This window comes from Thunnus albacares, chromosome 14 (assembly GCF_914725855.1).
Source record: "Thunnus albacares chromosome 14, fThuAlb1.1, whole genome shotgun sequence".
NCBI classification, from domain to species: Eukaryota; Metazoa; Chordata; class Actinopteri; order Scombriformes; family Scombridae; genus Thunnus; species Thunnus albacares.
In genome coordinates, this window is record NC_058119.1 from 15,267,639 (window position 1) to 15,280,909 (window position 13,271).

Here is a 13,271-nt window from a genome sequence, read left to right on the forward strand (position 1 = left end):
CAGTTGAGTCCTATGGGATTTATGGGATTCTTTACATGCCTGCGCACGTATGAGGATATGTGCAAGGGGATTTTAGCATGTTTGTGTGTTTAACCTCTGTTAGTGGATTTAGTGTTTCGCAATTACATCAAGTTTGGTGTTTCTTTGTTCAAATCTGACCTCCATCACAAAGTCGACAGCAATCTTGCTTTTTATTGGCTTATTTTTTCAGCAAACCAGCATCGTCATGGTAAGTAAATCCTAGCTAAAAGGCTTCATTGCTTTGTGTTTATTAATGGGCCTCAGCTTGCTCAGTATTTGAATGATGTGCAGTGTTGTAGCTTTGCCCTTGAATACAGCTGTGAGGATGTGTGTAATAAATTACCCTCTGTCATCTTTGCTCCACATCGCATCCCTCTGTGCCTGCTGGGGATTGGTGGAGCCGGGAGTAACTGTCTTTCTGATTGGCGGACAATGATGGTGGTTTACAAGAGATTTTGGTGGCTGACTGTTTGTTTTAAAACAGTCAGAGATTCAGAGGGAGGAGGCTTTGTGTGTATGTGTGTGTGTGTGTGTGTATGTGTGTGTGTGTGCGTGGTGGTGTGAAGCGGACAGGCTCATGTAAGGTTAGGGGGGGAGGTACTTTAAGGTTAAGCCTAGTGTGCAGAGCGTTGGAGTCTATTTAAAGGACACCACCTCCCTCTCATGAATGATTCAACAACAGTTTGCCCCTCCCCCACCTCTCATCAGGATCAGCTGGAGGAAGTGGTAGCTTGGCCAATGGGATTACAGTACCGGATTGGCTCTGTGTGTGTGTGTATTTGTGTGTTTGTGTGTGTGTGTGCAGCTGAGAGGGGAGAGCAAGCCCGAACAAGCAGCAGCTCTGCCTCTGTGTTTGTATGTGTGTGTGTGTGTGTGTGTGCAGAAAATGTAGGGCAGCCGCTTGTTCTCCCTCTGCCATCTCTCTCCCTCCCTATCTTTTCCTCTGTCTGTCTTTGTTTCCGCACTGTGCTGCTGCAGTCGCCACGGCGACGGCTGACATTGTTGCTGCGGCTCCACTTCCGTATTTGCCTCTCCATCTTTCTCTCTCTCTCTCTCTCTCTCTCTCCGTCTTGGCTCACCTCGAGGATTTACAGAGGGGGCATGTAACCTCCCTAAGGAACCATTGTCTGCGTGAGGGTGTGTGTGGGTGAGTGTGTGCATGATTGAATGTGTGTGTGTGTGAAGGAGAGGTGAGGTGGCTTCAGGATCCAGACATGAATTCCTGTTGGAAAATGAAGATTCAGGTACAGATTCTTGTTCTCGCTGTGTTGCTGTTGTGGATGTTTGTCCCTGTGTTGTTTATGTTGATGGTGCTGATGTCGACGTCGTCATTGTTGTGATCATTTTCACTGCTGCAGCCTCCACTCAGGGGTGTATATATGCTATATACCCTGTTTAAAAAAAAAATCGTAGCTTTTACACCACATCTAGATGCATAGTCGATTACACTATGCAGAGAAAGCACAGTGATACTAAAAGGAAAGAGGGCTCAACGTAGTTTCCATTCAGCGGTTGTTATGGTGAGGCCTTCTGTCTCCGTGGTGATGGCAGAGCGCTTCTGCTGCAGTAGCAGGGAGATGAAAGAGTTGCCAGGAATGTGTGGTTTTTGTCTATTTATGTGTGTGCGTCTGTGTATGAGAGGGACAGAGAGGAGTGGATAAATGGGGAGCAAAATGAACAGAGACAGTCAGAAATGGTCCGTCTGTACATCCTGTCAAGCAGAAGTGGCAGTGTTAGAGTAATGGTGGGGGGTTATGGATGTGTTTATGTGTGTGGGTGCATTATGTTTGCTTTGCTCGTCTTTTTGTTTCCGTGTGCGTTTTCATGCCATCAGCGCTGTCTCTCAAGGACTCTGCACCCTGTGTGTAGTTTTACAGTCAGTGCATGTGTCTGGACGTGCATGCATGACGGCACTGTTTGTTTGTGTGGTTCAGACAAGCATCTGCCACCTCAACAGTGTTAAAGGTTGACCCACTTTCTCCTCTGCCCCTGCCCTTTGTTCAGGATGAGGGGGGGGTGCACAGCATACTGTATATGACTCACAAATGTGAACCTAAACTTCCCATAAGCATTGTCATCTTGAGTCGACTCCAGTGTGCATAGTTGTATGCTTTCTTTTTTTTAAATAATCACTGTTTTGCGCAGTAATGTCTTCAGGCTATTTGTGTGCTGCCACTGTGTTTGGCGATAAATTGTATTTCAAAGATACAAGACACTGTAAAACACCAGATACGGTCTGATTCAGTACACATGAACTCACTAACCCCTCTGCTCTGCCATCTTGAGTTTGAATTTTCTCCTCTTTCACGTGCTCTGGCACCTAACTGCACTTTTAGTGTGAAAGTGCAAAAAGAGAGGAAGCAGCTCCTGCGGTGTGCTACTGCTGTGGTCCTGGTGGGGAGCATAATTGTTTGCTAATAGATGCATGCAAAACCTGCAGACAAACATACAAGGCCTCAGTGACAGAGTGATCTGATATAAATATATCCCCCCCCCCCCCCATCTCGGTCCATGGCTTAGCATATCACATCATCGACTGATGCACCAAATCACAGAGCTTTGTGTCAAATCTGCAGCTGGGGGGGAGGGTGGGGTGGGGAGATTAATGTAGTCACATGTCATTGCAGGGCTTAAAACCTGTTGGAGAGGGGAGGAAGGTATAGAAAGAGAAATAAGGAAGAAGAGAGAAGAAAGATGAGATGAGGACAGTGACAGAGGGTACTGTGCTCACAGGTGTTTGGAGTTTATGATGTGGTTTTCCTGCAACACTAAGATGGTTGCAATCATAAGTTGGGTACTCTACAACAGTCTTCATCTGCTGCTTCTTGTTTTCCTTGGAAAGAGCTCTTTTTTTTTTTTTTTTTAAAGCCCCTGAGCGTGGTTTAAACATTCGACAGTGCCGAGAACTGAGTGCTCAGTTAGTATTCAGCATGCTGGATGCTGAAATGAAATAAAAAGAGGAGGGGGAGAGAGAGAAACTTGTTTCAAATGTTCCTACACTTCAGATAGTGTTTTCATATTCCCAGTGGGGGTCAGAGCTAATGCTTCTCTAAGCAGCTGCTTAGTGCTGGTAGCTATAAAGAAGCTGTTCGGTGGGCTTGGGCCTCAAGCTGTTATCGGACGCTGTTTTTAGAGTCAGCGATAGAGACTCTTTTTAACTTTTAAGTTCCACAGAATTTGTAGTTTATACTTCTCCTTTACAATGAGTTATGGTCAACATTTCTCTTTTCTTTGCTCAGTCGACCTTTTGGTTTCTGTTAGCATTTCTTTGTTTCTGCGGTTGTGTGATTGAGGGATTATATCACAAGGGGACTGAGGGTTCACACACTAACACAGCTAATTAGGAGGCACTGCGCTAAACTAATTATCTGTAGCTTGACTTCTTCACACAAGTCATAAATAATGACTCGTGTCTTGTGGAAGAGTACGACCTGCAGTACAGCTAATGAGGAAATGCGGTTTCACTGCAGAGTCACAAAAAACTTCACCATATCTTTGGATGTCTTGCTTTCTTTATAGAGCAATCACCCCCTGCTGCTACTTTGTCATATTTCACTTTTCCTTCATCTTCTCCCCCTAGGACCGATCTCTGGTACTTTCTTTGTCAGATCTGCTTCTCACTGTAGTTCTCATGACTGTTACTGTGAGACTCGATGAGACTCTACAATACTGCCATATAGTCTTGTCGGATCATTCTGCGCTGAATGTAATGGTCACTGTCTCTCCTCCACCATATCCTGTTTGGACATACTGATGTAATTATTCCTGAGATGAAGAGAGATGAACGACGGATAGAGCAGGAGGATGAGGATGAGTAGGGGAAACCGCAAGCTCACATCCTGCTGATGAGAGCGCAGACAGACGTTCTCATCCATGCACAAACACATGCAAAAGCAGAAACACACAGTCTGGTGGTGTTTCCTGCAGTCTCACTTTACAGGCTTCCTCAGTTTGATGTGGTTTTACGATGCAGTTACACACACACACACACAGATGCCGCGGGCTGACACTGTGGTGCTGTAGTTTTGCTGAGCTATGGCCTTGTTTTGTTTAGCCTCTGTTGTGTAAAGGAAAGAATATACCCTCAAATAAGACTCATTGCCATGCGAGACAAATGATTAAACTGCTTTGTAGGAAACTAGAATGTCAAATAGGTGGTTTTTCTGTTTTTCCCTCTAAATTGCATGACCTCTCTGTATAGCATAATGTCCATCTCCTTTTTCCCCCAGACACAGTTATCCCAGCTCTGGTTAGAAGTCTGCGGTCAGCCGAGCTCTCCACCGATTGTTGTTACTGTGCATAGTTGAGATTTCTCATCTGGTTCTGCTCTCCTGCCCAGCTGCCCCCTCGCATTTCCTCCTTAAGTGGCTGCCGGACATTGACAGGGACAGGAAACCACATAAGGGCCAACTTCCTTTCCTGATGGCCCTCGTTTGATATTACTTTTGCTGCAGGGACGCGACCGTGACCTCTCAGCAAGGAGGGGCCAGTCAATACGTTGTTTACTCAAATGAATGTAATAGTGTGCATGTTTGTGCATGTCAGCTGTATTTTCAGGCTAAGGGTGTGCGTTTATAATGGCCTATTTGACATTGCTGGTATTTGATTTATGTGATTGGAGAGAGATGTCTCTTTGGAGCCGAGGCTACACAGAGGAATCTCAGTTATCTCCGTCTGGGAAGGAAATCTTGTGTCGGCTTATCTGCAGCAACTTGTGCGTTTAAAAAAACACAGGCCTCATTTTAGATCTGCGTTTGGCAGAATGATCAGCCCTAAGCAGATCATATTATGCTTATGCCATTTATGTCAGGGAAAGCTATTCAGATGTAAACACTGCCCTGTGCAGTCTGCCACAGGCTAAACCCACTGTTTCTGTTGTCATACCTGCAGATCCATAAGCTTTCCTGTTTCACCTGTCAGTCTGATGTCTGTTTGTCTTTAGCTTTATGGTTATTTAGCTGGAAACAAAGTGGGGTTATGGTGGTCTGCTTTAGTGTGTTATTGTTGGCTTAGAAGTCATTTTCATAACCGTTGTTATCACAATGCTCATTTAAAAGTGACATTCACGTCTGGAATTAAAGATGCATGCGTGCGTGTGCTGAGAGCATCCATGCATATGTTTGTGTTTTACTGACACCAGACCACGTAAAATGCTGCAAGCGGTCTGAAAGTGAAATCTGCCGTGCAATGTAAAGCCTTTTAATGGTTTCATGCCAAGTGAAAGCTGACATGATGTCGACTCTGCCTTCATCTGCTTAACAATTTTAGAACGCACACTTCTCCCATAGCACCAAAAGTATTCAATATAAAGTTCTCTGCGCCATGTAAGTTGCTTCAGAACATGATAATGTTTTGAGTATGCAACATACAGGGAGACTTCAGTCTCAACTGTGCACATAAATAAATATATGAATTTCATGAGTTTGGGGAATGTAATATTTCATGCATGGCTGTGTCAGATGATGATTCTTCTTGCTATTAACATACATTTTAATGAATACTGTTCATCAGTTTTTGTGTTTTTTAATACCTCTATATCCAGTTTTTTGTGTTTTTATTTCTTTTTTTTAACCTTTTAAAACCCTTTTGGGGTTTGTCCTCCTATATAAAACAATTAGATTTTGTGATAATAATAATAATGTTTCAATGATTTATCACACTGCCAGACTGCTTTAAACGCAGGAAGACATACAGTATTTCTAAGGTTTCAGTTGTCTACTGTAACATGCATTGTGTCTGGATGGTTTTTATGACCACATTGACGGAAAATACGAGTCTAATCTGTTGATACATGCATTACATGTTCATATTCAAATAAGCTTTCCAGTACTAGCAGTACCTGAATGTTGTACTTAGTGTTTTCCTCAGTGGTAAAAGCTTATATGCACAAGGAAAGGATAAACACACCGACCAGCCCTCGTGGCTGTTTAAGCTGTCAAAGACAGAGGTGAAGGTGAAGCTGCTTGTCATTGAACTGTGATGATTAGGAAATTATACAGCTTCTGTTGAAAGGAAAAGTTCAACAGCTTGCAGAGGTCACTTAGACATGTAATGAATTTACAGAGAAAGAACAAGATGGGGAAAGAGCGATGTGGAAAGCTGATTCCAATAAACCTCACTCACACACACACTCACACACACACACACACACGCACACAGATATCCCTCTCTGTCCATTAATTGAACTGATTTAATTCCTTCGACACTCACCTCATTACAACTGTCTGATAGCCATCATTCATTTGGCTTCTCTGTCACTTACTTTATGTTTCGCCCTCCGTCTCTTTTTCCTACCATCTCTGGGGTCACTCCCTCCACGCCTTGTTACGATGTCAGCGATATGTAACAAGAGATGATGGACTGTATTCTTTGGCCCTTTTTCAACAGAGTAACTGCCACATAAAACAAACCTCCTTCAGTGTTTGGGACACACAGCAAGTTGCTGCTTATTGTTGGAATATATCTCAGAAAGGGGCCAACTAATGTCCCTAAACATGTTTTAGAGTTCAGTAGAAATCCATTTTGCGTTCACTGTATATACAGCTTTTACTGAATGCAGAAAAATTATTAGTTTATTTTTGAGGCCATTTGCCAAGGCGTTTGTTAAAATACCCTTCATAGCCCTGAATCAATATTCATGTTTCAAACTGTCCTTGGCCAGGCTCTTTTATGACTCCTGGCATGCTGAATGAAGATGCTTTCACAGATCCCACCAATAACTGGTCCAAAAGAGCAGTTTTCTCACTCTGTGCGGTTGCATTAACCCCTGAAACACAGGTTGTTTTGTTATTAGAGTGGATTGTGAAGCTGGAGTGGCTCTGAGGCAGAGGAAGATTTAGTTGTTTGTTGATTATGTCTCTGCTATGACTTGAAGGAAGTTGATGCTTTTCCTTTTCCAAAGCCTGCAGCTTGAAGCAAGTTGTAAAACCATTTAGAAATAGAAACATAAAATACTGCAAGTGATCTCTAGGCGAAAGAAATGTTCTGCTTGCTGCATCACGTTGCCTCCAATGATGAGATCTGATAATCTGTTGATTTTCCACTGATAATTCCTCTCAGCTACAAGACTTGGTGAGTTGTACCTAAGCTGCACTAGTGCTGCTTCTTCACAGATGGAAAAACAAAGTATTTTGCCGTTACTATTTCTATGAGTGTCACAATCACTATCACTCTCTCCACTGGAGAGCAGATGCAGCGAGTCCAGGCAAGTTCTCTGAGGGATGTTGAAAAAACATTCTGGGAAATGAAGAGGAGTCAAAATGGATTAAGGGTGTTGGGGAAAATAGATACAACAACAAAAAAAAACACTTCAAAAGTAAGCACAAAAGCATCTTGAATGTGTACATGCATACATAACAGACTGATAATCAAACACAAAAGTATTGAAGGGCAGATTCATTTTTGTCCAGCTCACATGACACTCGATAAACCTGTCCTCACCCTGTCTGTTCATTTTCAAATTGTCTAGATCTCTCATGATAAAAACAAAGAAGGTGAAAGGTTGCAAGCTTTTCTCATTTGAGACTTTGACCTATCGTGTGAAATCCCATTTGAGACTCATTTCATTTCTGTGTTGGGATTGTTGCTGGTTGGCTAGCACAGATGGTGCCGTAACCAGCCTGTCTGACTGTAGGTCTCAGGTTTGTATTCTGAGAAGCTGCTGACCTCAAACACAAACCTGTCTTTATATTCTGCTGTGAGGCTGGTGTGAAATGGTGCAGAAACCCAGAGGAAGCATCTGGTAGCAAGATGTCTCTCGCTAATATGGAATCTGTCAACAAAATAAGAAAGCTTTACCTTTGGCTTTTCATGGCCCTGTTCACAGTTTTAAATCAGGACTACAACCTTATTTCATTAATATTTCATATTTTACTCTATCCTGCATGCATTTACATTTATTGTGGTTAAAGTCGGTGTTTGCATTTATAATCAGATATAATCTATAGATATCATTATATATACAGTAACTTGTCCAAACTGTCATGTAGATCTGATGGACATGCCTAACGATCATTTTCATTCATCATCAAGGATGAATCTGTTGACAGTCTAAACCTATAACAATTAATCGATTAGTCAGTTCATAGAAAATCAATCAGCATCTATCATTTTTTAAGAAAAAATGCCAGAAATTAGCTGGTGTCCACTTCTTTTAATGTTTTTTTTTTTCACCTTGGGCTGTGGGAAACTGTAATGGATATTTCCTGACATTTTATAGCCAAAACAATTAATTGAGAAAATAATTGTTAAATTATTTGATAGTGAAAATAATCAGTTATAATTGCAGCCCTATGACAGTCTTTACAATTCATCAGTTTATCCAAAATGTATTTGTTTAGTCCATGAAAAGTAGAAAGAAATGGCCATTAACATGGTATAGCTAGGACCAGCAAATATTTGTCATTTTGCTTGATTAAATGATAAAAAGTGATTAATCAATTATTAAAATTGTTCTGAATTGATTTTCTGTTGGTCGACTATGAGATTAAAACGGACTGGATAGTTTCAGTTCTAGCCTGTATATCACCCAGTATAATCTACAGCCTGTCTTTTTATTTTTGGGGGGCATTTAATGTGTTCATTGGATAGCTGACAGTAGAGATGACAGAAAACGAGTGAAGAGAGTGATGGGGAATGACATGCAACAAAGATCCCCAGCTGAACGAGAACTTTGAACATTGCAGTTCACGGTCAGTGCTTTAACCCTTAGGCCACCATGGCACCCTGCAATCTGTAACATCTTCATCAAAGACGGCACAGATGGTGGATTCGACTCTAACTCTGGAAAAAGTTCTGTTGAGAATAGAAACTTTGTGAGGAATACTCATTTCAAAGAGGCAAAAATTAAATTAAATTCACAACGGTTTTATCTTTTGAGATTCTTGCATAAAAGAGAACTGAGCCCTCCTCCCCTGTGGCCTGAGAACAGAGTGGCAGCCCTGAAAGACACAACGATCCCTCTGAATATGACCTCTCCTCCTCTCCCATACTCCTCCTAAGCTTCCTTTCTTACAGGCTTGAGTCTTCAGAGTCTGGTCTGAAAGTTGTGCTATCAAAGGCTGGGGCTGCTAACAGACCCTCGGAGGAGGTGGAGAGAGACAGACACAGTGAACTGTGAAACCTGAACTCTTTTTTATCAGAATTATGCATGAGTCCAGAGAATAAGGCCTTTTATAGTCTACAGTCATGGTGGCAGTGAAGGTGACTCGCAGACCTTGTAGGTAACACAGTTTGGGAGAGTGGATTTTTAAAGAAATTGGGTTAGAAAGACAGAGAGGAAACATGGTGTTGATCCACTTCCCTTCTCATCCTTCGTCATCCATCTTCAGCTTCTCTTTCTGCACTAATCTCTGCTGTCTATAAAAGTCATTGGTCCATTTGTGGCCTTGTTATTTCCCAGAAACCCTCAGTCCAGGCATATTCGCTTGTTACTGCATATTGGCCAAGAAGGCAGGATTAAGGGCCAGGTTCATCAATTTGTTCTATTCTTTTGCACTGCCAGTTATCCCTGTGTAAAACTGAATTTTTATCCCTGTCGGCAATCTGACAATTGATTTTCTGCACAAATTGCACCCATTGAGAGCTGTATTTACCATTCTGTGACACTGTATTGAAGACATTGAAGAGGTAATGACATGGGGATGGAGGAGGAGAAGTGCTTCATTTTAATCCACCGGTACAGTTTTAGACTTAGATCTTGCCTCTCTTTGCAGTTATATCTACAAAGGTACGGGGAGGGGAGATATTTATGTCATCCTTCTATACATGGATGCAGCAGCCACTTTATGACAGCCTCCCAGGGGCCCCAAAAGTCTCTGGTTCCCTGCAAACATCTCCCTCTTATCATCAATTCAGTCTATTATTATCCTTAAAAAACTTCTGTTAAAACAAGTGAAAAAATCTCCTACTGCAGAACAATATTTCAAGTTGGTTCCAATAGAAATCAACTTGTTTTAATTATTTTTAGCCATAGCAATGTCAGTCAGTCTGTCACTCTGTCCACACTTGGATCCAGACTGAAATATCTCAACACCTACTCAATGGATTGCAGTGAAATTTTTGATCAGACATTGATAGTCCCGAGAGGATGAAACCAACTGACTTTGGTTATTCTCTGACTTTTACTCCAGTGCCAGCATGTGGTTGATATTTTAGTTTTTTGTGAAATGTCTAGACAATTTTTGGATTGGATTGCACTGAAATTTCAAAATTTATGTTCCTGTCAGGATGAATTTTATAAACATTGATGATGCCTTAACTTTCCATGTAGTGGAACCATCAGGTTAGAATTTCAGTTCATCCAATACTTTGGTTTATGACCAAATATGCAAAACTGATGACATTCCCATCAGCTTCAGCTGTACTTTGTGTTTAGTGCTAATTAGCACATTTTCACATGCTATCACGCTAAACTAACATGGTAAGCATTCTACCTGCTAAACATCAGCATGTTTGCATTGTCATGGTGAGCATGTTAGCATGCTGATGTTGGCATTTAGGTCAAAGCACCGCTGTGCCAAAGTGCAACCTAACAGGGCAGCATGCATGGCTGTAGACTCTTATTCTTGTTTAAAAATGAGTTTCTACCAGAACTGAGAACATTTGTATTTCATTTTAGGAAATACTTGAAACAAGCTGATTTGTTAAAGTTTATTCACTTACAAAATTAAAAACTTTATGGTCTCAATTACAGAAAAAAATCATTTGATAAGAAGGTGAGTGTTGCAGTGTTTGCTGCGTGTCACTTTTGGTCACTTGATTAATTGCAAATTTGTTGATTTCTGACACTTAAGTAGATTATCAGCTTTTAAAATTTCTATTATGCTCCCCTAGTGCATATCTGAAATAAGTTTAATCAAATTACCACACACTATTTGACACTATTTGTATTATTCTAGCAGTACTGGTTATTTCTGGGTCTCTGCACATACATTAAAGCTGGTCTACTATGTACACAATACTTGATGGGAGCTGGGGTGCCACAGGATACATACACAAAGCACTGAAGTTGGGAGGATGTGGAGGTCAATGGAGACCCCAACAGCAGATTTTTGCACCCTAACAGTTTAATCCGTCTGTGCCTCTGTGTGCATATAAAGTTTTAAAAAAAACTCTCCCCAAAGAGCTGATTTCCCTTTGCAAAGATTGGTTTGTGTCCAAAGTGCCACAGCCCTGTCAAACCCTGTGTGAACTCGGCATTATGTAACTATGATTGATTACTTATTAAGGAACCACGCAAGGCTTGAATAGCAACACTGAATGCAGCACAACACCCCAGTGGCTGTTTATCTGAGTCTCTGCTGAGAACCGAGAACACTGAGTGGGAATCGAGGATCATTACGGGCTCAAAACAGAACTTGACTGTGCTGAACGCTGGAAGTGTTGGCCTGTCTCGCTCCTCGAGTAATGATACAAATATTGTGACACCATTTGATTTGGAGTTTGGAAGGATGTGTTATGTAATCAGCTTGTACTCCTTTCGTCTTGTGCCAGAAGAAGTTGATTTACCAACTTAAGATGCCAAACAGCTGAAGCTTGGGGACCCTTGAGCTGCAGAGAAATGTAGCTTTGCTGTGCTCATTAGAAGGAGACAAACCATCAGTCCTTCCTATGTCCGCTATATCTTCTATCAAGATTTCTTTATATTATATTATACGCACAACTTTATTCCTTTAACCCTGTCTGTTTGAGTTTTCATTCCTACAGTACATTTCCTGAAAATGGTTGCTCTGTTTCAAAAGGACAAATGTGAATTATGTGTTGACGTCAAGCAGCTAGTTCTCGCAAAGCACTATTCATTATAAGTGTGACAGATAGTAATTATGGGGCATCTGCCAGTTCTCAGTGTGCAGATTGGAGAAAGCTTATGTTTTTTGTTTCTGAATGGGTTTTTTTTCTTCTTCTTTTACAGAATGAAAAGCCTCTGGGTCACTCAGCAAGCAGATCCAGCAATATATCAAAGGTGAGCAAAGCATACACAAATGGGAAAATTTGAATGAATGATGTATGGCTTTCCTCTGCCACAAACAGAGGAAAGAGAGAGAAAATAAAGGCAGGAAGGCGGTGGTGAGCTGTGGAGGAAGGCAGGAGACTAACAGAACAGATAGCCATGCAGTGAAGTGAGCGCAGCTGATAGATAACCTGCCTCTCTCGCATTGCATCGCCCCAATCAGGGCTACTGCTCTGATCAACCTCCAGAGAACAGACGTGTCTTTACACCTCAGCTCCTGCTGTACACACCTCTTCTGTCTGCGACTCTCATCTTTTCTATTTCTTCCCTTTCCTCTCCATCGCTCCTTCAGGCGAAGCTGCGGCCTACATCGAATCTGGCTGTGGGGTTTCAATCCTTGTTCTCCTGAGCCTCTTAGAGGATAAACCCTTTACTTGTGCTAATATACGTCAGGGTCACTTCGTCACCACGAGGCCGCTCTGGCAGTAATGTTTGATGCACGAGGCAGTCGCTCTTTAAACGTGAGCAGGATGGGAGTTATTGCACCCAAGTGACAAATATACCAACAGTCATTTTCAGGGGTACAGTTACATTAATGGTTAAACATAAATATTGTATAAGACAATGTACACTGTATGGCTTAATAAAACATACACTAACCACTTTACATGAAGCAACACTGGTTGTTTATGGCATCGAATTATTGAATTGAATCCCTGCTTTAAGAGAACTGTGTTTCATTTAGACGACAGACAACAGATGATGAATAATTGGATAGAAAACTAAGGCTGGTTCTCATATGCAGACTGTAGACTTATGTAGTTGATTGTGATGTTGTTTTGCACCTGATCATAGCCAAATCATTTAATATATAGTGTCTAATTCAATATTTAATGTGTAATCTGAAATATACAGAATCTAGACAGAAAATGTGTTTCCAGCTGCACAAAGCACAGCAAAAGCAAAAGCAAAAGCAAATTTTGTGGTTTTGCACCCGAGGGCTTGTTTTTGTTTTTATTGGTGCTTTTGCCCATAGTTCTTCTTATTGGTTATAATGAAATTTCACCAGTTATCTGTGAGATCTACACATCACAACTTTAAAACAATTTCTATAGCAGCGAGCAACATGAGCAGCCCAACAAAAAGATAACGTTTATCTACACCACTGAGATAATACTGAAACCAAAAGAGCACAGATGCGAAATATCCATTACAGTCCAATGTGTCGTAAAATTGTTTGTGCACATTCACAGTAAATACAATCTGTCATAGTTGAAGGAGTTACACCTGCAGAATCAAG

At 41.5% G+C, this 13,271-nt stretch overlaps 1 protein-coding gene across 2 annotated transcripts in view; it reads left to right on the plus strand.

Annotated features, from left to right (window-relative positions):
* The window catches only part of march8 (membrane-associated ring finger (C3HC4) 8), a 78,712-nt gene that overhangs the window by 40,971 nt on the left and 24,470 nt on the right, over positions 1-13,271 (plus strand). For both annotated transcript variants that reach the window (XM_044372451.1, XM_044372450.1), the window contains exon 3: positions 11,933-11,983. In XM_044372451.1, the coding sequence (XP_044228386.1) occupies positions 11,933-11,983 (51 nt within the window). The remainder of the gene's footprint in view (positions 1-11,932; positions 11,984-13,271) is intronic.